At 44.3% G+C, this 27,034-nt stretch overlaps 1 protein-coding gene and 1 non-coding gene across 2 annotated transcripts; one reads left to right on the forward strand and one right to left on the reverse strand.

The window, feature by feature from the left end:
• Window positions 1-2,558: 2,558 nt before the first annotated feature.
• LOC129534261 (coiled-coil domain-containing protein 162-like) lies at window positions 2,559-26,529 on the forward strand. Its single transcript, XM_063707172.1, has 8 exons — window positions 2,559-2,655; window positions 4,053-4,102; window positions 4,419-4,595; window positions 12,406-12,523; window positions 13,592-13,757; window positions 18,295-18,433; window positions 24,028-24,181; window positions 26,057-26,529. The coding sequence occupies exons 3-8, from the start codon at window positions 4,432-4,434 to the stop codon at window positions 26,159-26,161; spliced, it is 846 nt and encodes a 281-aa protein (XP_063563242.1). The 5' UTR covers window positions 2,559-2,655; window positions 4,053-4,102; window positions 4,419-4,431; the 3' UTR covers window positions 26,162-26,529.
• Window positions 9,317-9,420, reverse strand: LOC115935178 (small nucleolar RNA U13). The gene has a single exon (XR_004070878.1). It is a non-coding gene; the product is annotated as a small nucleolar RNA U13 (small nucleolar RNA).
• Window positions 26,530-27,034: the final 505 nt, after the last annotated feature.

Here is a 27,034-nt window from a genome sequence, read left to right on the forward strand (position 1 = left end):
CTTCAAAGCTTTAACCTTTTTCTTTTAGTGAGTAGTTTAGAAAAATATAAATGAGTTCCATCCAACATGCCCTGCAGCTCCACAGCCAATGGAGCTGGAATATTGGAAGACATGAATTTCCCTTTTTTTCCCCATTCCTCATTCCCTTCTCCCTCCTTCTCCTCTTTTTCTCCATCTCCCTTCTCCCTCCCTTCTTTGTCATTATGTTGTGCATAGTGGCATATAAAGCCCACCTCCATCTGCCTAGGTGCCCTGTGGGAACTTTTCAGATCTTGTAGCCATGAAAACTATTATTGGTATTCCTTGAAAGACCACTATATACAGAGCAAGCTATCTAGCCACTTTGTAGAATGGAGATTTTTTTCTCAGAGCACTTTAGACAACTGCACTCTCTTCTGAAAATAATCACACTTAGTGCCTCACCTCTTAATTGTGCAAAGTGGTATCTCTCCTCCTCCACTCCACTCTTTTCCCTTTCCGTCTCCTCCCCTCCTCTTCTCTCCTTTCTACTCCCCTGTTACATGTACCCAGGTCTTTACATGTGTTGGGGATCAGTTGTGGCTGTGAGATCATTTTACAGCAGTGCTTCAGGACTTATATGCCCAAAAATTTAATTTACTTTGGTTTAAAATATTTTAGGAAATAAGTTCAGATCTGAGAAATCATGGTGGAATGGGCCCAACCAGAAGAAGATATTCCAGACTTGTGAACGGCATAGACGGCTCACTGATAGCCCCAACTCCAAAAGTCCCAGACACACTTACTCATTCTTCAGAAAGATTTCAGGCTACCAAAAGGTACTGTACCTGGTGAGATGGAAGGAGGGATACTACTTAGAATAACAAAAGTGTCCTCTTTTAAGTCAATTAATAAATAGTATTGGGGGGATTGAAGGAGTCTAAACTCTCAGAGTGACTAGCATCTTATATAAAGACCTTGTATGAATACTGAGAGGGCTCAGCTCCTTCCAATATACTCCAGTCAATAAAGGACAGTGAACAGTTCCTCATTTTAACCCCTTCTCTTTTTCCTCCCCTCTTCTCTTTTCTCTTTCACTTCCCTTCTTCTCTCTCTGTATATTTTTCAGACTCCAAAGAGTGTATATCACAAGGAAGGCCTTTCCAAATTCTCCAAATCTATTTAAATTGAGAAGCACAGAACTGCCCTATTTTTTTTTTTTAGACGGAGTCTCGCTCTGTCACCAGGCTGGAGTGCAGTGGCACGATCTCGGCTCACTGCAACCTCCACCTCCCGGATTCAAGTGATTCTCCTGCCTCAGCCTCCCTAGTAGCTGGGATAATACGCACGCGCCACCATGCCCAGCTAAATTTTTTGTATTTTTATTAGAGACAGGGTTTCACCATGTTGGCCAGGATGGTCTTGATCTCCTGACCTCATGATCCACCAGCCTAGGCCTCCCAAAGTACTGGGATTATAGGTGTGAGCCACCGCACCTGGCCCTTTTTTTTTTTTTTTTTTTTTTTTTTTTTTATGATGGAGTCTTGCTCTGTCGCCCAGGCTGGAAAGCTGGAGTGCAGTGGCCTGATCTCAGTGCACTGCATCCTCCGCCTCCCATGTTCAAATAATTCTCCTGCCTCAGCCTCCCGGGTAGCTGGGACTACAGGCATGCACCATCACACCTGGCTAATTTTTGTATTTTTAGTAGAGATGGGGTTTCACCATGTTGGCCAGGCTGGTCTTGAACTCCTGACCTCAAGTAATCTGCCCGCCTCAGCCTCCCAAAGGGCTGTGATTACAGGCATGAGCCACCGCGCCCAGCCTGTCCTCACTGTTCTAACAAAGGTTCTAACATTGCTTAGAATAATAGGATGGTGAATTATTGTCAGAGAGGCACGACCTCTCCAGAGACATGTCTATAAATCAGAGATGCCCTATTCTGTCTGGATCTCTTCTCACCATGAGAGAGAAAGAGAGACATTCATACTCTATAGTATGAATTACTTTGTAATACTCTGTATGATACTCTGTCTGAATACTCTGTAAATCATACTCTGTAGTATGATTAGTCTGAGTATTTTATCAGGGCCTACCAATGACACTGTACTTGAATTCTGGCAAATTTAGAATAAAAAATAATAACAGGCAAAGCAACTCTACTACTCAAGATGCTGTTAATCTGACATATGGCCAGAGTTCAAGTGCATTAAAGTCCACATTTCCAATGTGTGGATGGAAGATTTAAGACCAATATGTCTAGTCAAGAGGACCCTTGGGAGGCCACTTCAATCTAAATATCCCTACAGTCAAGTCGAGGAGAATGCAAAGGGAGATGGGTAGTACAAATACTGGGCTTAGGACTGAGAAAGGACTGCTGAAGCATGCTTCAGGCACAGAGGGTCCCCAAGCAGGATGGTGACACATCCACATCCCTGGTGAATAATCAGAAACACCTGAAGCAGGCAAGAACCATGGAGGCACAGCCACCTGCCCTCCTGCTGCAATGCCCAGTATACACATTGTCTTTCTGATCCATGTCCATATACCTCCTGGCTTGGGCTCCCATGTTTCTGTTCACTTGTCAGGGCTCCAGAGGCCTTTGTGTCTATTCAACTGGAAAAGGTGGGGCTGCGGGACATGATGCTGAACGCCTTCCTCCTGAGGAAACAAACCATGGCCGACAGAACGAAGAGCCCTGTGAGTGTGTAGTGAGAAATGCTGCCTAAAGCTCTGGTCCTCTTTTGCATTTGAGCAAATGAAAATTCTTCACTTGGAATCTGGTGATCTGATGCTTTCAACCTATTTGGCTAGGATCATTGAAAATATATTGTAAAGAAGTGAAAAGGGAAGTTCAATAAGAAGTAGAAAGGAATCAGTTCAAGTGGATTACAGTCATGCTTTAAAAATGTATGCATTTTCCCAATGCTGCATTTTGTTTTGTCACTTTCTAAATGAACTAGTTTCAGCACCTGCACTGGAACATTAGCCTACTCTTGAGTGACCCACAGGGGTTCAGGGATTAGACAAGGTAAGCAATGGCTCTTACCCATCTGGTCACCTGATAACCATCTGGTTATCTTGGTTTTTCAGACACTACCACTATGTTTGTATTTAAAGTCTTTATATTAGCCTAATCTATTGAAAAATACTAAAACTCAAAACTTTAATCAGTAAAAATTATTCCTTAATTTTGTGAATATCATTTCATTATTAATTTTTTGATGAGAAAATCATTATGGTAATACATTGTTATTTAGGAGAAGAATGATAAGATTTATAATTCTAGGCTTTCTTCCCTGCTTATGACTTTAAAGGAAAGACATAAATTTACCTAACCTAGTTCTACAGATGGGATATGACGAGGGCCAGCAATTACTGCTCAGCCATAATAGAAGCAAAGGGTCCCTTCTAATAAGCAATTCTCAAAAAATATTGACCAAGTGGAAAAAATATAATCATTCATGAACTGCCCTTCAGGATTATTCAACACCTATCAGATCAGAAAGACCTCAGGCAATATAATTACCTGTATTAATTTTGTCAGGGTCTGGGGACTACTTACTGGCTAATAAGTTAACCTGTTACCGTTCCATGGATGCTGGCAGAAGGCACACAAGACTCCTTTGTCAGAGACAAAGAATTTTGTTATGCACAGCAGAGTAGGCAATGTGATCTTCATGTTTGTGTCAGTCCCACGGGGACAGTGTGGAGGAGCCTACATGCAGGTAGTGGCTTGTGTCACAAGTGAAAAGCACTGAGCTTGGGGAACCCACCTCTTTTATAATAAGCTTGCTCTTTTTCCTGGAGAGAGACATTACCTTATCACTCAAGATTGCTTTCTGCAAATACAACCCTGAGAAATGGTTGTGACGTAAAGTGTGGTCAGGGACTTGCATCCTTGGCATACTCAGCAAGATGGGTAGGAGCGGGAGAGAGACACAGGAGTGCCTCCCAACAAGCTTAACCCAGAAAGAATGTCTCAGCTCTGTAGCCTTTTCCTGCTTGAAGTCTGCTTTAAGTTTGTACACATGTACTAGGATGGGGAGTTCTTATAGCCAATTGTCTACTAAAACTATCATTCTCTTTTATCACAGGATGAAATTGGAAAAGTCTAGAGAGATGTTATAGTTGAATATTGTCAGAAGTAAGTATAGTATATGTGAATAACACATGCTGATTTCTCTGACTCTGAATGTAATAACTGGCAGTTTTATTGGGTAAAACCAAGTTAAACTGTCCTTTGACATGCAGAGAAGCATCGGAAGTGAAGGATAGGGGTCGTTATGAAGGGGTTCATACCTCTGCCTTCAGGCAACAGCCACCTGACCCAAATGGAAATTCCTTCTTGATAGAAGTACTCTCTCTTTGAAAAGTCCTCCAGGGATGTAGATTCTGGAGCTTCTGTGAGAGGTGGAAGAATTTGGATTCTCCTTCTGGACATCCTCTCTTCTGACTTTCAGGTTTAACCACCGCATGTCTCACTATGCTCTTCGGGGTCAGATCATGGCATACTGCAATAGCCTGAGAGATCTTCTGGAAGATTTTCCTACCATCAGGGACACCTTTTTCATGGTAGGGCAACCACAAGAGAAGAAGGGGTTGAGAGACTCCAAGGAGGGCCTCAAGGCTGACCCCAGGTGCGTAATTTGCTTCAGTGTTTATTACTCTCCTTCCCTGGCCCTACTTCTCCCTGAGGAGAGGCATGTTAAGTTTAATATTAAACCTTTGCTCCCTTTACTGCACTTGACCTTGATCTTCTTGTCCAAAAGGGCAAAAGGAAGAGTTAATACTCCAAGAATAAGAGTATCTTTGTATTTGAACCCAGAAGGGGTTCTTTGTTTATAGGCTGTTTGCTTTTTCAATCTTTTCGTCTAATGACTGAGGAAATTGAAGAAGCAGCTCTCTGAAGTTAAACATGTTATGATTCTTGGTGCTAAGTTATCTAGAGCATGATTGCAAGGAATAGGACTGCTGAAGAAGTACTTTATGGAAAGGGGCCATTTTTAAGACTGCTCAGGACGTGGCAAATAGGAATCATCCCAAGCCAGAGTTAACTAGAGATGAAGGGACAGAGTTGAGGAGTGAGGGCCATGGAGGAAAGAGGTCCTCATCTCATTCATAAAATAAGGGGTTGAGTTAGAATGAAGATAAGAAATAAGGTTTACTCTAAATGTCATTTCAAACAATGCATTAGTGGCCCTGCTGAGGATTCTGAGGCATCTCAAGTTTGTGAGAGTAATTGTAATTGATTGGCAATGTCTGCCATGCTCAAGGAAAGGCAGAAAGGTAATTTCCATGCTATGGGTTTGCCATCCTTGACTAGAAGAGCCCGTAAAATTCTATAATCCTACTTAATTCTGCAAAGGCTGTAATGTACTGTGTTTGGTTTAGCAAAGATACCCCTGTCCCGGTAGAGGAGGAGCAAAGGGGAGCCCTCTTCCTAAGCAGGAAGTCCCTTGAGGCTTCCATTCCCTTCATGGCCCAGAGGAGACTGGAGTCTGGGGCCTAGGATGACACTTCAGTCCACTCCAGGAGAAGCTGCATTTGCTGATGAACAGAGAGAGGATGCTAACATTAATTGAGCCCTTACTTTGTGACAGGTAGAGCCACTGTCATCCCATACAGCTACTTTGTGCAAATTAGAAGGCAGCACCCCTTCCTCTGGGCAGGTGTGGTCTCATCCCAGGGAAAAGCCTCTAGCAAGTAAAGTACAGGTTGGATCTTGGCCATCGCTTGTTGCCTCAGGGTACAACCTGAACAACAGTATATGGCAGCCTTGGTATCAAGTGCTGGTCCTTCCGCAGCAATGGGAAATAGGTAATTACAGTACACTGTGATAAAGAATAAAGTAAAATAAATGTTTAATGAAGGCACCCACCAAGAAACAGTATTATCTGAAGGATTGGGTTGATGGAGATGGGGAGCAAAAAAGGCTCCAGGGAAGAGGGGATGCTTAATGTGGGTCTTGAATGACAACTAGTGCTCCAGGGAGACAGGGAAAAGAAATTCAGCTCAAGCCGGGAGAATCGCATGTGCAAAGGAACAGACGTGTGAGACAGCATGTGGACTTGTGCGGGACTCATATCCAGAGTATGTGAGGGCAGCAATGGGAAGTAGAATGTATCGAAGGGTGAGGAAAGAGCCAGAAGGCTGTGTTTGTCCTTCAGGTCACTGGGAGAAGTGGAGCAAGATGATTGTCAGTGACATTATGTAGGAAGCTACTAAAATTGTACAGACAAGAGACGGTTAGAAGGTGAAATCAGCTAGGCCAGATGGCGGATATAAGAAGAAGCTGAGGGAGACGGAGGAATCTAGGATGTCACTCAGAATCTCTGGCTTGGGTGGATGAAAAGATAGCAGTGCCATTATTGTTTAATGGACACAGACTTTCAGTTTTGGAAGATGAAAAAGTCCTGGAGATGGATGGTAGCGATAGTTGCACAACCCTGTGAATGTACTCAGTTCCACGGAACTATACACTTAAAGATGGCTAAAATGGCTGAGAGGTGGGCCCTGGGGTGGCCAGCTGGGCTCGGAGCTGAGCAGGGTCAGGATAGACGAGGACGTGCTGACCACCCTGAAGAGCCTCATCATCGGCGAGAGTGGGGTGGGCCAGTTCAGCCTCCTCTTGAGGCTCACAGATGATACTTTCAATCCAGAACTTGCAGCAACAATAATATGATTAGCAAACAGTATGATTAGAACGTATGCCAGGTGAAACAAAGGGATCACTGTCATAGAAGTTGCCTCAAATTCCAGCTGTCTGGAAAGCAATGTAAAGTGGACCACCTGCCACAAAAAATATACTCAGTGAGCTCCAAGCAAGTTTTGGGGACTTCCCAAAACCAACGAAAACTTCAACTAAAAGTAGAATTTCAAAGTATTGTAATTTAGTTAGAAACCAACCTCCCAAATCAAACATGGACATCAATGTCTGTACTGAACAGCCTCATATGCTGGACACAAGATTTGTGTTATCGACCTGAATGTTACCAAGGATTCACGATTTCTGGCATCCATCGGTTTCATTTATTTATTTATTTACTTACTCATTTATTTATTTTGAGACCGAGTTTCGCTCTTGTTGCCCAAGCTGGAGTGTGATGGCACGATCTTGGCTCACTGCAACCTCTACCTCCTGGGTTCAAGCAATTCTTCTGCCTCAGCCTCTGGAATAGCTGAGATTATAGGTGTGCGTCACCATGCCTGGCTCATTTTTTTTTAATTTTTAGTAGAAACAGGGTTTCACCATGTTAGCCAGGCTGGTCTTGAACTCCTGACCTCAGATGATCCACCTGCCTCAGCCTCCCAAAGTGCTGGGACAGGTGTGAGCCACCATGCCTGGCCCCAACAGTGTTAATTTAAGAAAGTTGGATTGGCCAGGTGCAGTGGCTCATGCCTGTAATCTCAACACGTTGGGAAGCCAAGGCAGGTGGATCACCTGAGGTCAGGAGTTCAAGACCAGCCTGCCCAACATGATGAAACCCTGTCTCTACTAAAAATGCAAAAATTAGCTGGGCATGGTTGCGGGCACCTGTGATCCCAGCTATTCGGGAGGCTGAGGCAGGAGAATCGCTTGAACCTGGGAGGTGGAGGTTGCAGTGAGCCGAGATCGTGCCACTGCACTGCAGCCTGGGTGACACAGTGAGACTCGCCTTAAAAAAAAAAAAAAAGAAAGAAAGAAAGTCAGATTAAGTACCAAATACAGTAGAGCAAACCCAGCTGTGAGGCAAGGACCCCATCAAGTAGTCATGCAGTGCTTTGTTAGGGTTCTCGGAGCAAGTCTTCCTCATCCCTCCCACATCCTCCTGACCTCCCTGTAAACCTGAACTACCAGGTACCTCGATTTTCTTCAAGGCCAGACTGTTCTTAATGTTGCTAAATTGGTTGAGGGAATGGGTGAGCCATCTTGCTCTGCACGTTGTCCTCAGGGTGCTCTTCAGGCAGTTCAGCAGCCACATGGCTTTGGACTGCAGGAGGAACTGGCCCATTACCTAGGCCAGTTACATCCCAAGATGTGTCCTCCAAAGAAGCCGATCAGACAGAGGGATGCTCACTGTGGTTGTAGCTCAGGTCGAACGTTTTGTCCACTTGCCAGACATCCAGGAACGGGTTGGGGGACACACAGAGCCTCTTGTACCTCACGCACACCTGCTCGTACTGGATCTGGCTTCCTTTTCCCTGTGCCACACGTAGATCCTGCACCGTGCTGTCCAATTTACTGACTTTGCAAAGATGTCCGGTTCCAGCAGTGGGTTGCTGTGGGAGCCCACCAGAATCCAGGTGAAATTGGCCTGAGTGCACCTCCTGGAGGTGGAGAGGCGGTAGGAATCGTTGGTGGTGAAATAGCCCTGCACAAAGCGTCTCTCCGCCTTGGCCGGGCTCCCCACCGGGATGCACTGCTCCTGCAGATCTTCCTCTTCGTCCTTGGGCAGGTGAAGGAAGCCGGCGCCCAGCACGGCCGTCAGCATCATGGGCGCCAGCAGGAAGATCCAGGGGTGCGCGTCCACCTGCCACCTCGGCCACTGGAAGAAGAGCGGCGCCTCCAGGCAGTCGGTGTGGCAGTGGCGCCAGCAGACGGGGTCTCCGGGGTTTCCACCTCTGGCAGGGGTGCGTTGTCCCCCTCCAACGCCGGGGATGGCTGTGGCCCCTGCCCCTGCCCCAGCGACGGCCGCCGCTGCGAGGGCTGCCCTGAAGCCCCGCCCGGCAGCGATTCCGGTTCCTGATCCCACTCCGGGACCTCCCCGGCCCCGAACCTTGTGACGTCGAGCTATGCTCTGTCTGGGACCCCTGCGGCCTCTTGGAGCCTGGCCCTGGCCCCGGCTTCCCCTCTGACTCGGACTCCGGTTTCAGCTCTGACCCCGGCCAGACCCAGGCCCCGTTGCCCAGTCACGCTTCCTGGACGGCGACTCAGTCTTGGGGTCCAGCTGCGCCACGACCTTAGAGGAGCTGAAGCCCATTTCCGGGAAGCACAGGCGGCGTTCTCACTCGGCACAGCCGGTGAAGAAGCAGCTGCTGGCGGAGCTGCCACCTCTGCCCTATCCAACGGCTTCCTGGAGAAATTCTAGGGGAGCCTGTGTGAGCGCGCCTGGAGCAGAGGCGGCGTGGGGAGCACGTGGTTGGCCCTGTCGCTTAACTAATCTGAAATGTGTTGGTGGCATGCCTGGCCTCTCAGGGGGTTCAGCAAATACAACGAACACTTCTTCAAGGCCATCAAATGCGTGCCTGTCCTATGGGACTCGCAATGTATTGGGAGAATTTGAGTGTTTCTCCCCACAACACATAAACGGCACATAAATTCCACGTGTCGTGAGTAACAGATTTTACCTTTCTTGCAGTTCACCCAGTAGCAGTTTGAGGTCAGACAGGTAATGCGACGACGTTGTAACAAGGTTCGAGAATAGCACATCTCACACACACGTGTGAACACCCAATCATCAGGCTCATGAACTACAAACGAATCCTCAAGTCTTTTAAATAAACTTCCACTCCTGCTCTGAAAAAAACAAAAACAAAAACAGGCTAAAACGGTAAATTTTGTGTTATGCATATTTTACCACAATTTCTTAATGGAGGGGAAAAGACGGCAATGTCATTGGGACAAAGGGATATGGAGGGAGATGAGAAATCACAGCTCAGAAGCCTCAGCTGTGAATTTCTTCCACCAGCCTCCCAACAAGGCTCAGGTGCTTCTTGTTGGGCGTCCTCTGCACTGTCATAGGCTTCCATTAGCCATGCTGCTACCACAGTGTCATGGTTCCCAGCTGCCTCTGGAAGGTAGGAGCATGGAGGGCAGAGGCTGTCTTCATTTTGTATCCAAGGTGTGCACCTCTGACTTTGACCCTGGTTGAAAGGGAGGGTGTGTGTGTATTAGGGGTGGGGGTTGGGGAAATAGGCCATCAGGAAAGGGAGGGAGTTCCAGCAGTGGCCTTTAATTTGATCATGAAATAGCAGACCATGTCATCATCTGCTGGCAGGAATTTGGTATGGGGGCCTTAAAGAAGGCTTGGAATTATGAAACAAGAAGATGGGCACGAGAGCTGATCAAAGGAAAGGAAAAGGATTGTTCCAGGGTGACATACCTCAGGCTGGAAACCATTTCCATCAGTATAATTAGCAGTGTGATTTCCTCCAGCTGTGCTTAGCAGCATGCCATCAGAAACAGCAAGCTGAGTAGTTGGAGGGACCCAGAACTGGGGCTTTGATAGGTAGGTGGGTTGTGAGTACAAAGCAGCAGAGAATTGAAGGTGCTGGGGAGAGAGTGGTTCGCATGCTTGACTGTGAGATCCAGTCTGGGTAGGGAAGGGAGTGAGGTCAGAAAGGAGCTGACAGATGGAAGGGGAGACCAGAGGACTGGATGATGCCAAGGGACCTATTTTGGGGGAATAAAGGAAGGGAAGTTTAGTGAGAGTGGATGACTCAGAAAACTGGAGGAATAAAATATGGAGCTGGGAAAGTTAAGACTTTGGAGGTGATATGGTTTCAGAGGATAATAAAGTCTTGGGTGTGGCCCAGAAGTGGTCAGCTGAAGGGGAATGAAAAGGGACAGTGTTGAGCAGGTTGGGGAACTGCCAGGCCAGATAATTGGCAGGCCATCCACAAGGGGCAGGGGCAAGTCTGCTTGTGGGGCTGAGAACGAGGCTATGCTTCATGTACTGAGCACCTAAAGCTTTCTGCAGTCATCCCTGCTCTTCTCAGCCGATGGCTGCTCACTGCAGGCAGGACTGGAAATGGCAGGAAATAACAGATAAGAAGTAGAGGATAGCACTTGGTAGACAGCCCAGTGGCTCCAGGGACACATATGCTTCTCAGAGGCCAAGGAAGGACTGGTTCAGTCCTTGCTGCTAGCAGCACCTGCCAGCATGTGGATTGCAGTCCCATGTGCCCGGATGCAGACCCTGCAACTTTTTAGTTTTGATATTCATTGTTACCTCTGGGCAGGAATGAGCATGGTGAACTGAATAATAGAGATGAGACTGGATTACGCTGGTTTTGATCTGTTTCAGGACAGGAATTGTTTGACTTTGTGGTTGCTAAAAGAAAGGCAATTCTCCAAACTAAGACCATACTTTATTCCTGAGTTGAGAATTAACTGATTAAAATCCTGAGACTTATGTTTATTGTAGCACTATTCACAACAACCAAGATATAAAATCAACCTAATAACCCACAAATCAGTCATTTGCAGCAGCACGGATGCACCAAGGATTTTCCACCAAAAAAACCCAAGGAATTGATAAATGTAAAATTAATCAATTTTAATTATTTAAATTAAATAAATTAATTAAATATAAATAAATAAATTAATAAATTAAATAATTTAATCAAATTTAATTATTTAAAATTAATCATCAGGATGGTGGTTCATCTGGGGGCCACCAGTGAAGTGCACATCAGGCTTCAAGGGTGCTGGCAACATTCCTTTTCTCAGGCCAGGTGGTGGGTACCTACCTGGGCTTGTTTGAATCCTTAAACCAGACATATACGGACAATATGTTTGTATATAAACCTGCAACAAAGAGATGACTAAACGAAGAGATGACTAACCTTATTAAGAAATAATATGGTATTTAGAGGAGAAGAAAGAAGGAAAAGAAGACCAGAAGCTGGAGAACCTGGCAACAAATGTGATGTCAAGGCAAGAGGAAGCAGAGCCTGGTTCTGAAGCCCAGATTCTACAGTGGGACAGATAGATGTGCATTTGAATTCTCTTTTTTGTTTGTTTTGTTTTGTTTTGATACAGAGTCTTGCTCTGTCACCCAGGCTGGAGTGCAGTGGTGCGATCTCCGCTCACTGCAAGCTCCGCCTCCCAGGTTCACGCCATTCTCCTGCCTCAGCCTCCTGAGTCGCTGGGACTACATGCGCCTGCCACCGAGTCCAGTTAATTTTTTGTATTTTTAGTAGAGATGGGGTTTCATCGTGTTAGCTAGGATGGTCTCGATCTCCTGACCTTGTGATCCACCCACCTCAGCGTCCCAAAGAGATATTCATTTGAATTCTAACTTTGTCTTTTAGGAGCTGGGTAGATCTCCATAACCTCTCAGGGCATCAATTTCCTCATCTGTGAAAGAGGAACAAAAATAGATCCATCCTGAGGTTGCCAGATGAATTAAGTGACATAATATATGTACCACCTAGTGTGGTGCTGTCCATCTAATTAATGGCCTTCCTGTCCTTTCTTACCATGCCTTTTCCCTCCCTCCATCCCCACTCCTTCCCCCACACAGCTCTGGCTAAAATCAGCCTAACTGCTCTTCTTCCTGTTGAGTTATTTATAAACTGGCCACCTGGGAGTGGCATGAAAAGGGCTGCTGCCCTGGGGCGTGGATGCTGGGCCTATGGTGACGGGCCTGTGTGACGGAGGGCGGTGATTCAACAGGGTCATTCATGATGCCTCTTGTTTAGAGGGCAATGCGTGCTATGGGTCCTTTTTTCTAACACTTGCAGAAGATTTCAGCCCCGGCCACGATGTTTGCTGTCAGCGGATGGAAAAGTCTTCCTCAGTTTATGGTTCATACCCCATTCTTCTGAAGTGCTGGTTATGTTCAAAACTCTGCCAGAAAAGGTTTGTATTTTTTTGCATGTGTGCCAGAATGGAAACTGGCTGGTTTTTGTCTCACAGTTAAACATATCAATTCCAGAGAACATCCCTTCTTTTATTCAGACATCTAACTACTGAAATCTTTTCACAGTAGCCTTTTCTGCTTTATTATAATTTGTCTTGGGCCTCACTATGCTTTGATTTCTCTTTCTCCCTGGTCACTAATGAACATTAGTTCAAGCCTCTGACATTTCTTATTAATCTTCAATTTCTTTCCAACCCTTCCAAAAAACCCCACTGGTGCTCTGAAGTTAATGAGAGGTTGAGATCACACTTGTAACTTAGGGTTACTGTTTTCTGAGGGGTGCTCTGTGTAACTCACTTACTGATCAAGGGCAATGTTGGTAACAATTTTTTTAAAAAAGAAAACACAGAAACACATGAAACGTAAGTATTTGCTAAAGAAATAAAATACAATGTTGAAAATGGCATTTGGGAATATTCTGATTTTTCTTTGTAAGTGAAATCTTGTTTAGCAACCTTGGTTTCTTACCCCTACTTTCATTGAAGAAGTTTCAGATTTTTATTTTTAAAATATGGAAATACTACCTTCTGCAGTTAGATCATAATTTTTCACTTTTCCTCCACTTGGACATTGATACATAAGATCCATGGTTTGATTTTCAGTCATATGTTGGTTTAAACAATGTTGATAAATATCTATACCTTGCTTACAGGTATTCTCTCAAGATTGTTGTCTGAATATGAGTCCCTTCTATGAGTTGATTTGTGACCCTTGTAATTCATTGACGGCCATACAAACATTTTGATGTGTTCATGGCCTTCAGTGACTTTAAACAAAGAAACACATTGCTTTAACCCCCCACAGGAGTTCCCTTGTCCAAGGGCATGTAACCTTGGTTCATGAATAGGTTTATTGTTCTTTTTCTGATATTATCCTGTATATACTGTGACAATGTTTATTGAAATATTCTTGTTTAAAGATATCATCCCCATTCAGTGTTCATATATTTTTATATGCCTCTTAGAAACTTCCTAAAACGTATTTCCTTGTATTAATTTTATCCACAGGCAGCTTTTAAAGCCTTAAAGCGAACTCTACAGCTGATAGCTCCTCTGCATGATATCGTGGCCTACCTTGTCAGTTTTGCTAAGCTTGGCAATTGTTCAGCATGTTTTGAATTTCCTCGAAGTCCCAACCCTTTGAGAGGTGACTGGGGAGGAACTGAGGGCATTGGTGAGTGATTAAAGGTGATTCAAATCACCTTCAATATTCACTGGAAGTTCTATGAAGCTCTTAATACTTGGAAAGACAGAACTACAATATACTCTCATAAATGACAGCAATCAGAAGGGCAAAGGAAAAGTCCAAACTGTCTTATAGATTGTCTCCACACTGCACAGCTATCTGCTTGATTCCGCATTCACGGGCTATACCCCAAAGTGTACCAAGTTGGGAGTCTGGAGGCCTGGTTCTTACTCTGCCTCTGCCACTTGGTTACTGAAAGCTGGGTACTTTACTCTCTGGGTCTCTGCTTGTCCATCTATAAAATGGGGTGATAGTATCTGTCTCATAAAAATGTTCTGTGGATTGAAATTTATGTAAAAATTCTAGGATATATAAGCCCCCATTAAATATTAGTTTTCTTTCGTTCCCGTTTCCTTCCTGGCCTTCATAAACTCACATGGCAAGGTCAGAGCCAATCACTCCCTATTAAGAAGCTTGTAAACAGCCCTTGGTTAGCTATCAATGACCTAAAAGTCTTTGTGGTAAGAATGATTGAGGCTTTAGTTTTATATGCCCAGTGCTCATCAGCACAGGTTATATTATAAGATAAACACATGAGGTGAATTAAAGACACTAAAATGTTTACTAAGCTACATTTATCAGAATCAGGGAAAGTAATCTTGCCTTAATAATGTGACTACCATCCAAATAATGTCACTGGTCATGTAAATATAAATTAATAGCAAAATACTATAGTAGCCAGGGATTTTAAAGAACAAGAAGAGCCTAGGAAATGAGGCAACATGCCTATTTAAACCTAATTGCTGTTAAAACAAATGTCAGAGAATCTGAGGATATTCCCCTGTGGCTGGTTGGTGCATAAAGGAAATACATTTGTGGGAGACCTTGGAGCTGGTGGCAGGTATATTTGCATTGTGCTAAGGAACACTGAAGGGCTCTGTAAACATTTAGATGTAGACATAGGGAAGGGCATGAGTGCTGATCTGGGAGGAGGATAACGCCTGTGTCTAGGAGTGGCAGGATGAAGGGAGAGTGGTAGTGGTGCCGCCTCAGCAGAAGGCACAGAATTGTTGCAGACTAATGAGCTCTCAGAGTGACTCACAAGTCTTCAACATAAGCATCCGATTAGAGAAGCTCCAAAGCACTCTTAGGTCCTTTCCTTTTACTAGTTTGGGGACTGTTGTAAATGGGTCTTACTCAGAAAATAAGCTAAGACACTCTTAGGAGAGCTATTGGATGTCAGGAGGGTGTGGGGGCTGAGCTTTAGCTAACGCACAGGAAGAAGGAGTGTGGCCAAGAGAAATGTCCTGCCTGCCGTTGAGATGGGGAGGCAGGTGTTACATGGAGATGAGATAGAACTGAGAGAGCCAGAGCCATGTTTCCTGGTGAAGTCACTACTTAGGAAGTCCTACAGCAGCTGGGAGTAAAGGGTGCCCCCAGGCAAAACCTGCAGGGAGGTGATCTGGGGTGCTTCCCAGACTGAAGAGGAGTGGACTTGGATCAGTGTAGAAAATAGGAGGGACAGTCCTAGCAACATAAGAAAAGGACACTGGTGAAAGCAGCAGGCAGAACTGCATGTGGCCAGTCCAGAGTTGTGAACCTACCTGTGAACGAACCATGAGTATGGCTCTGAGGAACAATGGGAAATGAGGCCAAGTTGAGGACCTAGAATTCAGGAAGAAGGGAATTGTTTTCTTGCCATTTCTGCATTGTGAACCCAGAAACCATTGAGATATGTGGGGCCCAGGCTTTCTGAAGCATGCAGAGAGGCCCACATTGTCATGTTACACATTTGTGCTCCAGGGAAAATGTACAGTTTTGCATGCTCTGCTTTGCTCAAAATAAAGAGCAAACTTAAAAAAAAAAAAAATATCCTCTCCAAGATAATCTTTTTAAAAAGACCAGGCTGCTTAGTTCCTGGCCTGTTTCCCAGAGGAGGCAAGAAGAACTAAGGGAAAAGATGAAATGAGAGTCTCTTTCTTTAAGCCATCTCAGAACAATTTAGAGTTCGTTCTAAATTGTTAGTTCTAATTTTTAGTTAGTTCAAATTACTTTTGTGGATTTGTATGCTTTAAAGTATTTTTAAAACAAATCTTGAGGGAAACTCAAGATTTCAGCTTTTGGTCCTCCCCTTGACTAACGAAAACAGCTCTTAGACACTGTGGACCAGCTCTGTGTATACAGCCAATTCTCTCCTTCCCTGAAAGCCAGTAACTCCCTTTGAAGTCCACGTGAAGCAGAGGATGTAATCAGAATGTGGACGTTTACACTGTGACTTCCTTTGCAAAGGATAAGGAGGCCAATTAAAGCCCAAATACTTCACACTGAACTTAGGGTTTCAGGAACTCTCTAGACAAACGAGGAATGAAGTGTACGAGCTCTGAGTCTTCATTCAGAGACAGGGCCACTGTGAATCCTCTCTCTCTCCCTCTCTCTCTGGCTGCCTGGCTGTCTGTCTTCTCTGACTTCCCAAATGGGACCCTCTTGGGAAAGACATGAGCAAAGGCTCCTTTCCCGATGTTTCCTGGCACAGGGTTCACCCCAGCCTCACCACCATGGCTGCCTGCAACAACCCTCTGCCCTGTCCCCACCGCCAGGCTGCTTGTCCTGCCACCGCCCCTCCCACCAAGCCTCTTGACTCCACAAAGGAAGGAAAGTCAGAAAGAGGATTTAAAGATCAGTAAAATAACAAAGGAAAAGCAGTCCTGCCTCCACATCTGTATTTTAATGATAATACTACATATCAACATACAACAATTTTGCTGGGAAGCGATCACCTGCCAGTAGTATATAAACGATGGAAATGACAGAAAAAAAAATCACCTGTAAGCCAGCCATTCTAACAAGTGAAATAATGTTATTTATCTTTACTCCCTTCCAGCCCATGCCCAAATATATTCCATATTTACATTTTACCCAGCTTTAACCATAGGGTATGTGTAATTTTATATTCTCCTTTTTTCATTGTCGTTGCAGAGGATTAGAAAATTTTCCCCTGGTTACTGCGTAGCCTGATAGAGTATATTACTTTTAGACAGAACACACTAGGCCTTGAACAAATGAGGCTCCCTGACCACCTCTCCTCCCTCCCACCACCACAAAAGTTCTTGTACAATTCACTCTAATATGACTCTTTTTCTGGTGAACTCTTCAGTCCAATAGAACTATCAGATTTAGAGGAGTCATAAAAGAGTTTGCTGATTGGACTCTATTATTTGGGGCTGGAAACAAAAATAAAACACATTTTTTATTGTATAAAACAGCAAATGGATATGAAATCTGGACTGCTCATCTGTTCTTAAAGCCAAGAGCACATGTTATACATGTTAGCAACCATTCTCAGCCCTGGATCTGCCTGATCAAGCTCTCATGGACAGCTTCACCCTCCCACAACTCTCTGCTTTCTCAGTCGGTAGATGCTGGAGCCCAGTACTTGGCTAGGGAGGAAAGAAGGCTGCTTGCATGTGGACCAGCTGTCAAGATAGAACATCTCCAGAAATGCCCTGTGGGCTTCCTGTCTCACTCCTGCCTTGGACTGCATGTCGAGGCATTGTGATCAGTTTTCACAATCCTAATAACAGGGATGTCCTCTCAGGGTAGAAAACGATCACTATGTTCACAGGGATATTTCAGACCAGCTGACATTCTGGTAGCCCTGTAAGTGTGAGCCCAACCGTGTTCCCCAAGGGCTCATCGCTTTCCACTGTGCTATCCTGTTCTGACTAGCTCCTTCTCTATGCCAGTAACTAGGATATACATACCTAGATGCTAGGATGGTCATCCAGACTCAGGCTGGGTTCCACATCCCAGCACTGAGTGACCCACAGGCCCCTAAGTTAGATTTTTACCCAAAATGAATACAAATCTATGTATATGTAGCCTACTCTTGCAGTAAGGGTCTAAGAAATAAGGCAAATATGGATCCCTCACATTTACTCCTAAAATAACTAGAATCTCCTAGAGGGATATGTATGCGTATGTATATGCATGTGTATGTATACATATGTGTGCATATCTTTATATATACACATATACACGTGTGTTTTTTACTTGCTTTAGATGGTCTTGAGTCTTCTTTAATCCATGAGCCAGTGACAGGGAGTGCTGATTTGGATATAGCATGGCAATGAGAGATGAGTGCTGATTCATAATCTCTGATCGTTTCAAGTGCCTAACAGATATACTGAGGACTAGACTTTCCTATTCCTGTCACTTCTCCTTTTTGTTCTATTTCAAGACCATAGCCTTATAAATTTTAAAACTTTCTTTCCATGGCGTGCTCTTATTGTACTGAAAAGCCAAGCAGATTTTTATCTTCCTGAGGAAGGAAGGAGACATAAATCAGACCTTTGATTCTACAGCATAAGTCTTTGCTGGTCTTGCAAAACATATAATTAGTATACCCACAAACAAAACAAGGGAAGTCTGATTAGGTGACAAGTATGGGACAAAATGTTGGTTTACTGGTTTAGCTATAGTAGCCTATATTTCACACTGTCAGACTAAAATGTTGTCCATCTTCTAGGGTCTGAGCTTCAAGAGCTGCAGAACATGATTGACAGCCTCCAGAGCCCCCAAGACCCTACCCGGGTGGCCCAGGCACTCCTCCTCCGGAGGGAGGTTATGTTTTTGCAGTTTGATGCTGCAGTAAGGCATCTCATCCGGTAAGGGCTGGAGCACTAATCCTGTTCTAGTAAATTCTGCAGCGGAGGTGTTTGCTGAGTGACCATCTAGGGAGGCCACTCTTGGCAAGGTTAGATAATGAGCTTAAAATAGTCATGGGCACAAGCAGATCCAGAACGCCATGGCTACCAAACATGACCTGCCGCAAAGGCTGTCTGTGAGAATATGTTCTTGTTGGCTAATAACACTCTTGATTTTAGCAAATGTAATTTCAGAACAGTTCATATAATGATTGCTGCTTTCAGTGTACAGGGGGTTCTACTGGGAATAACATTTTTATACTTCTAAAGATGATTAGGGTTTTTTTTTTTCAACATTTGTTTACCTTTCAAAAAGACAGAATTTTTACTGCACCTCTCAAGCTAATGGAATTGGCTACCAGCGTTAAATTTATAAATAAATCCATCTACCTCTAGCCTTGTAGGCACTATTGTGTTAAGTACTCCACATACAAAAGGAATGTTTCATTTGGTTAATTAATCATGGTGCTGATGGGAAAATTAGCTTGGATTAAGTTTCATAATGTTTCCAGTATAAATAAGTTTTGTATGAGAGGGAAGGAGGGTTAGCCCTAAAGGTCTCTGCTTGTTTTTTAATTGTCAAAATTAACTTTTTTGGGTTAGCTCCCGGTGTGAGTATTTAGCCACTGAGAGGGCCTCAGAGGGCTGTCTGTGCTCTTACCTGTAGGTTGCAGCTGCTTTCCACTGCACTTGTGGGCATCCATGGAGAATGACAAGGTGGGGGTTGCACTAAACTGTCTTGTTCTTTTTCTACTCTCAATCTTCTTTACTCTGACATCAGAGGACTCTTGGATTTAGAATGTAAATTCAGCAGGACAAAAATCAGGCTAATTTGTTTTCTTTATATTGACAAATAGCTTCCTGAGCTGTAGCTTAGTCAAGCAGGTAAGATGTAAAGCCTCAGACAATTATCAGGATGGCCATTTGTTAGTCCTCTGGGCTCTGAAAGCCCAAGGTCAGAATTTGGAAGGATTTTACATACTGGTGAAAAAAAGTCCTTTTTGGATTTCAGCTATGAAGGATTCTGTTTGGTACTGCTCTCCCAGGGGAACCACTCTGCTTCCAGGAAATCCCCTGGAATTGCTTTGCCGGGGCTTTCTTTGTCCTCACACTCGGTCTACAGAAATGGAGGGCATTGTGTCCTATTTCTGGTTTTATGTAGTTTTCTGTGACCCTCTGGAGAGAATCACCCAGATGGTTCACCCCACTGTGTCCTCCACTGGTTATATTTCCCCAGCCTTTTTTCTTCAGAGCTGTTCAGGTTGTGTGTGTTTGGAATTATACAGCTAGTAAGTGGCAGACTAGAATTAGAACCTAGGTGTGTTTGACTCCAAAACCCGAGATCTATGATGGAGACCAAGCAGCAGCATGGACAGAGAAGAGGATGCTGAAGAAAAGGCAAGAGGCAGGAGAAAAAGAGAAGCTAAAAGATAAATGTCATCCTTCTTGATTGTTTTACTTAGTGCTGAACTTGTAAACAAGGGAAAGTCCTTAGAGAATGGAAAGAGATAGGAAGCTTGGGACAGTTCCCTGACCCTTCCTGGAGCTCACCAAGACTGAGCAAACCTGACTGTTTACCCCAGGAATTTTCTGCCCATGTAAGCTGAAGGCTTCTCCAGAATTTGCAAAGGAAAAACTGGACTCTTACCTGGAATAAGGGCGGCATGCTTCACAGATGAGGGTGGGGTGTAAGGGGGAGGAAGGATGTTGCTCAGGGATGACAGGACAGTAGCCCTGTAAAGTCGCTGAAAATTTTCCTCCTGCTTCTCTGTGGCATAGACCATCTTGGGTACTGGCTATGTGCATGTTTCTAGGCACAAAACATTTCACTCTGCCCGTCTCAACCCCCCTCTACTAGCCAAAGGGCTGATGGAAATTGATAGCTGTCCTCCGAAGGGTTGGATCACACTGACCAGGGCCCAGCATTCATCTCTGGACATGTCCACCAACCTGCAGGAGTTATTGATTAGCCAATTCAAGAAATGCCCGAGGATTGAGTTATCTTTAGTGCCAGGTGAATTAATCATTTGCATTGAAGGTAAATGCTTGGGTGACAAAGCAGTTCTATCCGATCTCATCTATTTAAGTAAGGAGTTGGCAAACTACTGCTGGAGGTCTCTGCCGATTTTTGTATGGTCTGTGGGCTAAGGATGGCCTTCCCATCTTTAAATGGTTGAAAAAAAATGTGTAAAAGAATAGTATTTTGTGACCCATGAAAATGCTATGGAGTTCATATTTCCATGTCCGTAAATGAAACATTGTTGGAACACAGTCATGCCCATTCACTTACGAATTGTCACCGCTTTCACACTACAACCACGGAGCTGATTAGTTGCCACAGAGTCCGTAGGGTCTGCAAAGATGAAAATATTTACCATCTGGTCTTTTAGGAAAAAGTTTAGGCTGGGCGCGGTGGCTCAAGCCTGTAATCCCAGCACTTTGGGAGGCCGAGGTGGGTGGATCACAAGATCAGGAGATCGAGACCATTCTGGCTAACACAGTGAAACCCCGTCTCTACTAAAAATACAACAACAACAAAAAAAAATTAGCCGGGCATGGTGACGGACACCTGTAGTCCCAGCTACTCGGGAGGCTGAGGCAGGAGAATGGTGTGAACCCGGGAGGCGGGTGAGCTGAGATCTCGCCACTGCACTCCAGCCTGGGCTAAAGAGCGAAACTCCGTCTCAAAACAAAAAAAAAAGTTTAGTTTTTTATCACCTGATTTAAAGAATACAATTCGTTTGCACTTTAGGGGTAGAAGGAAAGAAAGAAGTCCCTCAAAGTTACTCTATAGCATGGTATAAAATATATAGCATGAAACATGCCTCTAGTCTGAATGTATTGTTGATGTTCAGGGTGATTAGGGTAAAAAGGTGAAAGCTGAAGAGATATCCTGATAATATAATCCTTCCTGCAGCAAGCCTGCTTTAGGAGTACATCAAGGAATTTCTAAAGAAAACAACACGAGCCTCTCATTCCTTGAATGTTTGTTGCTTTTCTCTTCATTTTTGTTTTTGTTTTTGAGACAGAGTCTCACTCTGTCTCCCAGGCTAGAGTGCAGTGGCATGACCTCAGCTCACTGCCACCTCTGCCTCCCAGGTTTAAGTGACTCTCGTGCCTCAGCCTCCCGAGTTGCAGGGATTACAGATGTGTGCAACCACACCTGGCTAATTTTTGTATTTTTCGTAGAGATGGGGTTTCACCATGTTAGCCAGGCTAGTCTCGAACTCCTGACCTCAAGTGATCTGAGTGCTGGGTATAGGTGTGAGCCACTGCACCCAGCCTTCTCTTCATTTTTGAATGTGTTTTTATTTTCATGCTCACTTACTCAACTCTCTCTAAACATGCAGATATTTAAGTGTGCTTTGACAGCTAGGTGTGGTGGCTCACTCCTTTCATCCCAGCACTTTGGGAGGCCTATGTGGGAGGATCCCTTGAGCCCAGGAGTTTGAGACTGTTGTGAGCTATGGTTGTGCTGCTGCACTCCAGCCTGGGCATCAGAGATCCTGTCTCTAAAAACAAAAAGAAATAAAAATTTAAAAATAAAGTGTGCTTTGGGTTGTCTGGGGATTCCTGGGAGACACAAAGGAGCCTGGGCCCTCACATGAGCAGTGCTGAACTCATGGCCACGGCCCTCGTTTTTGGTATCTGATAAGCAAAGAGCTTTTGCCTGTCCTCCTCTGGGCCACTTTCCAGGTTTCATTATGTTGTTACCTGGAGGAAAACTCTAGCATGTGCCCTGTGAGTTCCCTGAGGTTCAAAATAGCTTTTACTGATGGCAAGAAGATTAAACTTTCCAATGCCACATCACTGACTCACACTTGGAGTTTAAAAGTGATCCGTTTGAGATTTAAAATCAGTTAATTCAAGATTCTCCCTCTTCCCCTTTGTTTTAATCACCTCTTCACTTGCTGGAGAGGGAAGGGTTCTGCCTTAGGGTCATGGGGATGGCTGAACACACAACACCCGACCCTGGACAGATGGGGTGAATGGTAATTTATTAGTCACAGACACAATCCAGAGGAAGAGGACACTGCCCCCCTACACAGGGCCACTTGGGAACAGAGTGAACAAGCAAGGGCTGTGGGAGGCAGGTTTTGTAATATCAGGAGAGTGTGATGTTCCGTGCTTCACACAGGAAGGGGTGATTGATTTGAATAATGCTGTGGTCTGGCAGGGAACTGAAACCGCTACTCAGGGATAAGCAGGAATTGCACCTGGTTCCTTTGATAAGGAAGGTCGTTAAACCTGGAGACCTTATCTGTGGGAGCAGAGTGGGGAGTGGGGAACTTTGTGGCTAAGCTATTTGAGGCCTCCTGGTTTTGCCAGAAGTCAAGGCAGCACAAATTTTGGACCTTAAGTTTAGGGCTCACACGACACTCTTCTCGTTCTTCCATCCGCTCAGAGGTGATCTAAGTTTCTGGCAGAGCTTTCAAATCTTCCTGGCAGTTGGGAAGACACAGCCACTTCCATTATCTCTGCTGTGGGTGAGCTGGCCTCTTCTGGTTAGCCTGCTGTTCAGCACCCCTCTGGGTACCCACGTGTGGGAGTCTTTCTCCCCACTTTGAGGGGCTGCCAGTCTTCCTGGGAGGCCACCTCACAGAGAATCCAAGCAAAAGGGACCTTCTGCTCTGGGATACCCTCCTCCAATTTATCCAGCATCTTTCCTTAGGCATCCACTAGAACTAAGCTCTAGAAATAGTCTTTCCTTGTTTAACTGTTATTTCCTTTAAGGCAAGAAAAATCATTCTAATCTATCATACATACTTCCTTCTCTCTGACTTATGGTATAAATTTCATGCTCCAGTCTTCAGGGTTTGTGGTTCTTGATATACAAAGCCACGTTTTGTTTAAAACCAAACAAGAACTTTTCTCCTCCAAACCCCAAGGAGGCTTAAAATTTAAAATTTAGTTTTTATAAAGAACTATTGTCTCAGCTGTTGGTCTTAAAATAATTCATTCAATAAACAATTGATAGCTTTTTTCTAGAGCTACAGCTGCACTATTCAGTTCAGTAGCCACATGTGGCTATTTAATTTACTTTAATTAAAATTATTATTAATTTAAATGAAAGAAAATTAAAAATTCAAGCTGGTCTGAGTGCAGTCGTGTTTACAACTGATTGATCACAACCAGTCGCAGATTGCTTTATTCTTTCTCCACTCACACTGCTTCACTTGACTAGCCTTTAAAAAAAAGAAAAAGAAGAAAAAGAAAATTAAAAATTCATTCTCTCAGTCACAGTAGTCACATTTCAAGTGTACAACTGCCACACGTGGCCAGAGGCTACTCTACTGGACAGTGCAAATATAGGACATTTCCACCATTGCAGACTCTTCTGGCAGACATTGCTAGTCGAGAGTATGCCAACCCTCCCCGTGAGGGCTACGAACTGTGAAAGTTGAGGGCAAGGGGCATGGGGGTTGATGTGGCTGAAGAAGGAACCTGTTAATATATCAAAATGTTTTCTTGCTTCTCTAACTTTGAGGAAAGTTTTGAACTTTAGAAGTGTAAGTAACTGGTTTTAATGAAATGCCCCCCCCATGTTTTGGTAGAAGAACATTTTTGGCAGCTGGAAATGTTCCTGCCTACCAGTCTGTCACAGACGGCATGTGCCATGGGCTACCAGCACTGAGCAACTCTCTCAGGAAGAGCATTTTTGCCTCGCAGCTCAGCCTGCCCCAGCCACTGGATCCACGGAGCCTCCAGGTGTGTTTCAGATGTATTTTTATACTGTAAATGGTGTGCGGTGTGTAGGGAATCTAGTCAGTTTGTTTCCATTTGGTTTAGATTCTGCAGGGGCTTTCAAGACTTTAATGCCCTCTGTCTTCACTGGCTCTGCTTCACTTGCACAGTGGAAGAGTCTGGGCCCCAGGGCCAGCTGTGATTCCCAGTCAGGGTCTTTGTCTCCAAACACTCAACAGGCTGATCGGGGCAACAGCTTGTCTGTTCACAGTTGATAGCAAAACAAACAATCTTCTCCACTTAATAAATAGTCATGATAGCAATTGCAATACATAAATGACGTCAGTAGCTGGGTTTTCAATAGCCCTGGTTATAGCACCTGTTATTGAAGGTAATCCTGGCAACTATTGTTGCTCCTAGGCAGGAACAATATTACCCACCTTCTACAACCAAAGAGTTCAAGATTCAGGAAGGCCAGAGATCAGACTATTCCAGAATCATGGCAGCACCAGGTTGCAAGCTGTATTAGTTACTTATTGCTGCACAATGATTTACCCTAAAGTTTGGCAGATTAAAACAATAGACATTCATTATCTAACATAGTTTCTGAGGATCAGGAATCTGGGAGCAGCTCAGGTGGGTAGTTCTGGCTCAGGGTCTCTCATGAGTCAAGATGTTGGCCAGGGCTGTAATCATCTCAAGGCTCGACTGGAGGACAACCTGCCTCCAAGCTCACTCCTATGGCTGCTGGTGGGCACCAGAAGATCCACTTCCAGGCTTATTCACATGGGCTTCTGCACAGAGCTTCCTTGCAACACAGCAGATGGCTTCCCCCAGCACAAACAGTCCAAGAGAGAACCCAAGATGGAAGTCGCAGTGTTTTTATTACCAGATTTCAGACTCTCCATCACTTCTGTCATATTCTTTTCACTGGAAGTGAGTCACTAAGTCCAGAACACATTCAAGGGGAGGGGAAGTAAGCTCCACCTCTTTACAGGAGGAGTGTCAAAGAACTAGTGGATATCTCTTTCAAACTACCTCACAATCCCTGGTCTTTTGACTCCAAAATTTCCAGTTTAATATTCTGATTTTATAATGCTAAGCCAAGGGACACCAATATCAACCTCAAGCAAGTCCCACATTTCTACCTTCAGTGGCTGCAAGACAGTGACTTTTGGCCCAAGCCATGGCCCTCATTTAGACCCAGAAGACAGGGTCGGACCGTGACCATTGGATCTGCTCTTGCTTCCTTTGGGTGTTGCCTGGGATTAGGTGGATACAGGAGTCCCGGCTCCTTGCTGTCAGAATCAACTCCAACTCCAGGACTTGACTGAAACCAGAACCAGGTCTGGAAGTGTAGAATGGAGTCAGATAGGCAGGCCCACGGGTTCCAGGGCTGCAGATGGTGTCACAAAGGACAGAGGATGCCTTAGCTGTTGGTTAGTGATATGGAGGAGCCAGAGACTCACATGTAATAATTTGTGGTGCTGGTCTTGAGTTGTTACCGAGAATTGGAGCACAATAATGATGAAGGACAACTTTTTAAGGTTCCTGATATTGAGAGCATTTGAGTAAATTTATTTTTATTGATTTTAAATATGTCCCATTGGTGTTATACTGTTCTGGAACTTCTGAACACTAATCAGTGTGCTGATTAGTTACACTGAAATCTTAAGTACTCTTCTGTGTTTCACCATCTGCTGAGAAAACAATTTAAAAAATAAATTATTACTCTCTCTTCTATATCTCTAGGAACTATCAAGAAATACTTACACATAATAAATAAGTCATCCAAAATTGTTTTGGGGTACAGACACAGATATCCTATTCATATACAGATATCTATTAATTTTGAACACAAAGTACAACCTTATCATGTTTATTATTTGGTTCTCTTAGGCATTTGAGCTGTTTCCTTGGAGAGCATTTCTGGAAGATGGAGGACCATTCCCAGTTATGAGTAGCAGCCCAGATACCCTAGAATATAATATGCAGGTAGGATAGGTCTTCTCCATTGTTGCAGAGAGAACTGAGTGCAGACTGCAAAGATGGTTGCCATTGGGTTCACAGGTCAGATCCTCCTACTCTCACCCACGATGGATAATGTGTGAGATAAGCAGGGTGTTTGATTTTGAGGCTGTAAACCCAGGGTCACGAGGTGAGTCACATTTTCTTATGATAGAAGGGAAGCATGCTCTCAACTGGCATGGGCCTGGGTTGTAGACTCAGCTGCAGTTTTCATAACAGTAGTGATCTGGGAGAATGGCCAGTCATCTCCAGTCATGGGCTGGGCCTCTTAGAGAAACTCCCAGGCTGGCAGCTCAGAGATGTGTGACTCCTGACCTGTCCATAAACAGTTGTGGGAAGGGAACTTTTTAAAGCAGGACTCGTAGGGAGAATTTCTTTTCATTGTTTTCTTTTTTGCTGTTAACTTCCTTTAAATAGTTAGATTCTTTTCATTATTAAATGTTTTCCCCTGATTATTTAAGTAAATATTGTTTTTATTTAAAAAATAGAAAGCATAGAAAAGTATTAAGAACAACATGAAAATCAACCATAAATACGCTTCAAAACAATATGGAGGTGGGGAGTGGATGGGATGGGGTAGCACTGGCCACAGGTTAATGGTTGTTGGGGCTGGGTGATGGGAACTTTTCTGTTTGATTTCTATATATTCAAAATTATCCATAAGTAGAACAGGTTTTTTAAGTAAAATAGTAAAAATGGTCTTAAAAAATTAACCATATGGCTGGGTGTGGTGGCTCATGCCTGTAATCCCAGCACTTTGGGAGGCCAAGGTGGGCAGATCGCTTGAGCTCAGGAGTTCAAGACCAGCCTGGGCAATAAGGTGAAAGCCTGTGTCTACTGAAAATGCAA

Source organism: Gorilla gorilla, chromosome 5, assembly GCF_029281585.2.
Source record: "Gorilla gorilla gorilla isolate KB3781 chromosome 5, NHGRI_mGorGor1-v2.1_pri, whole genome shotgun sequence".
In the NCBI taxonomy this organism is placed as follows: Eukaryota; Metazoa; Chordata; class Mammalia; order Primates; family Hominidae; genus Gorilla; species Gorilla gorilla.

Bases quoted from the DNA above. Each gene is read 5' to 3' on its own strand.
- LOC129534261 (XM_063707172.1), top strand. From the start codon at position 4,432: ATGTCTCACTATGCTCTTCGGGGTCAGATCATGGCATACTGCAATAGC. The intron at 12,524-13,591 runs GTTTGTATTTTT...TTTTATCCACAG, and splicing joins TCAAAACTCTGCCAGAAAAG to GCAGCTTTTAAAGCCTTAAA. The intron at 24,182-26,056 runs GTGTGTTTCAGA...TGGTTCTCTTAG, and splicing joins TGGATCCACGGAGCCTCCAG to GCATTTGAGCTGTTTCCTTG.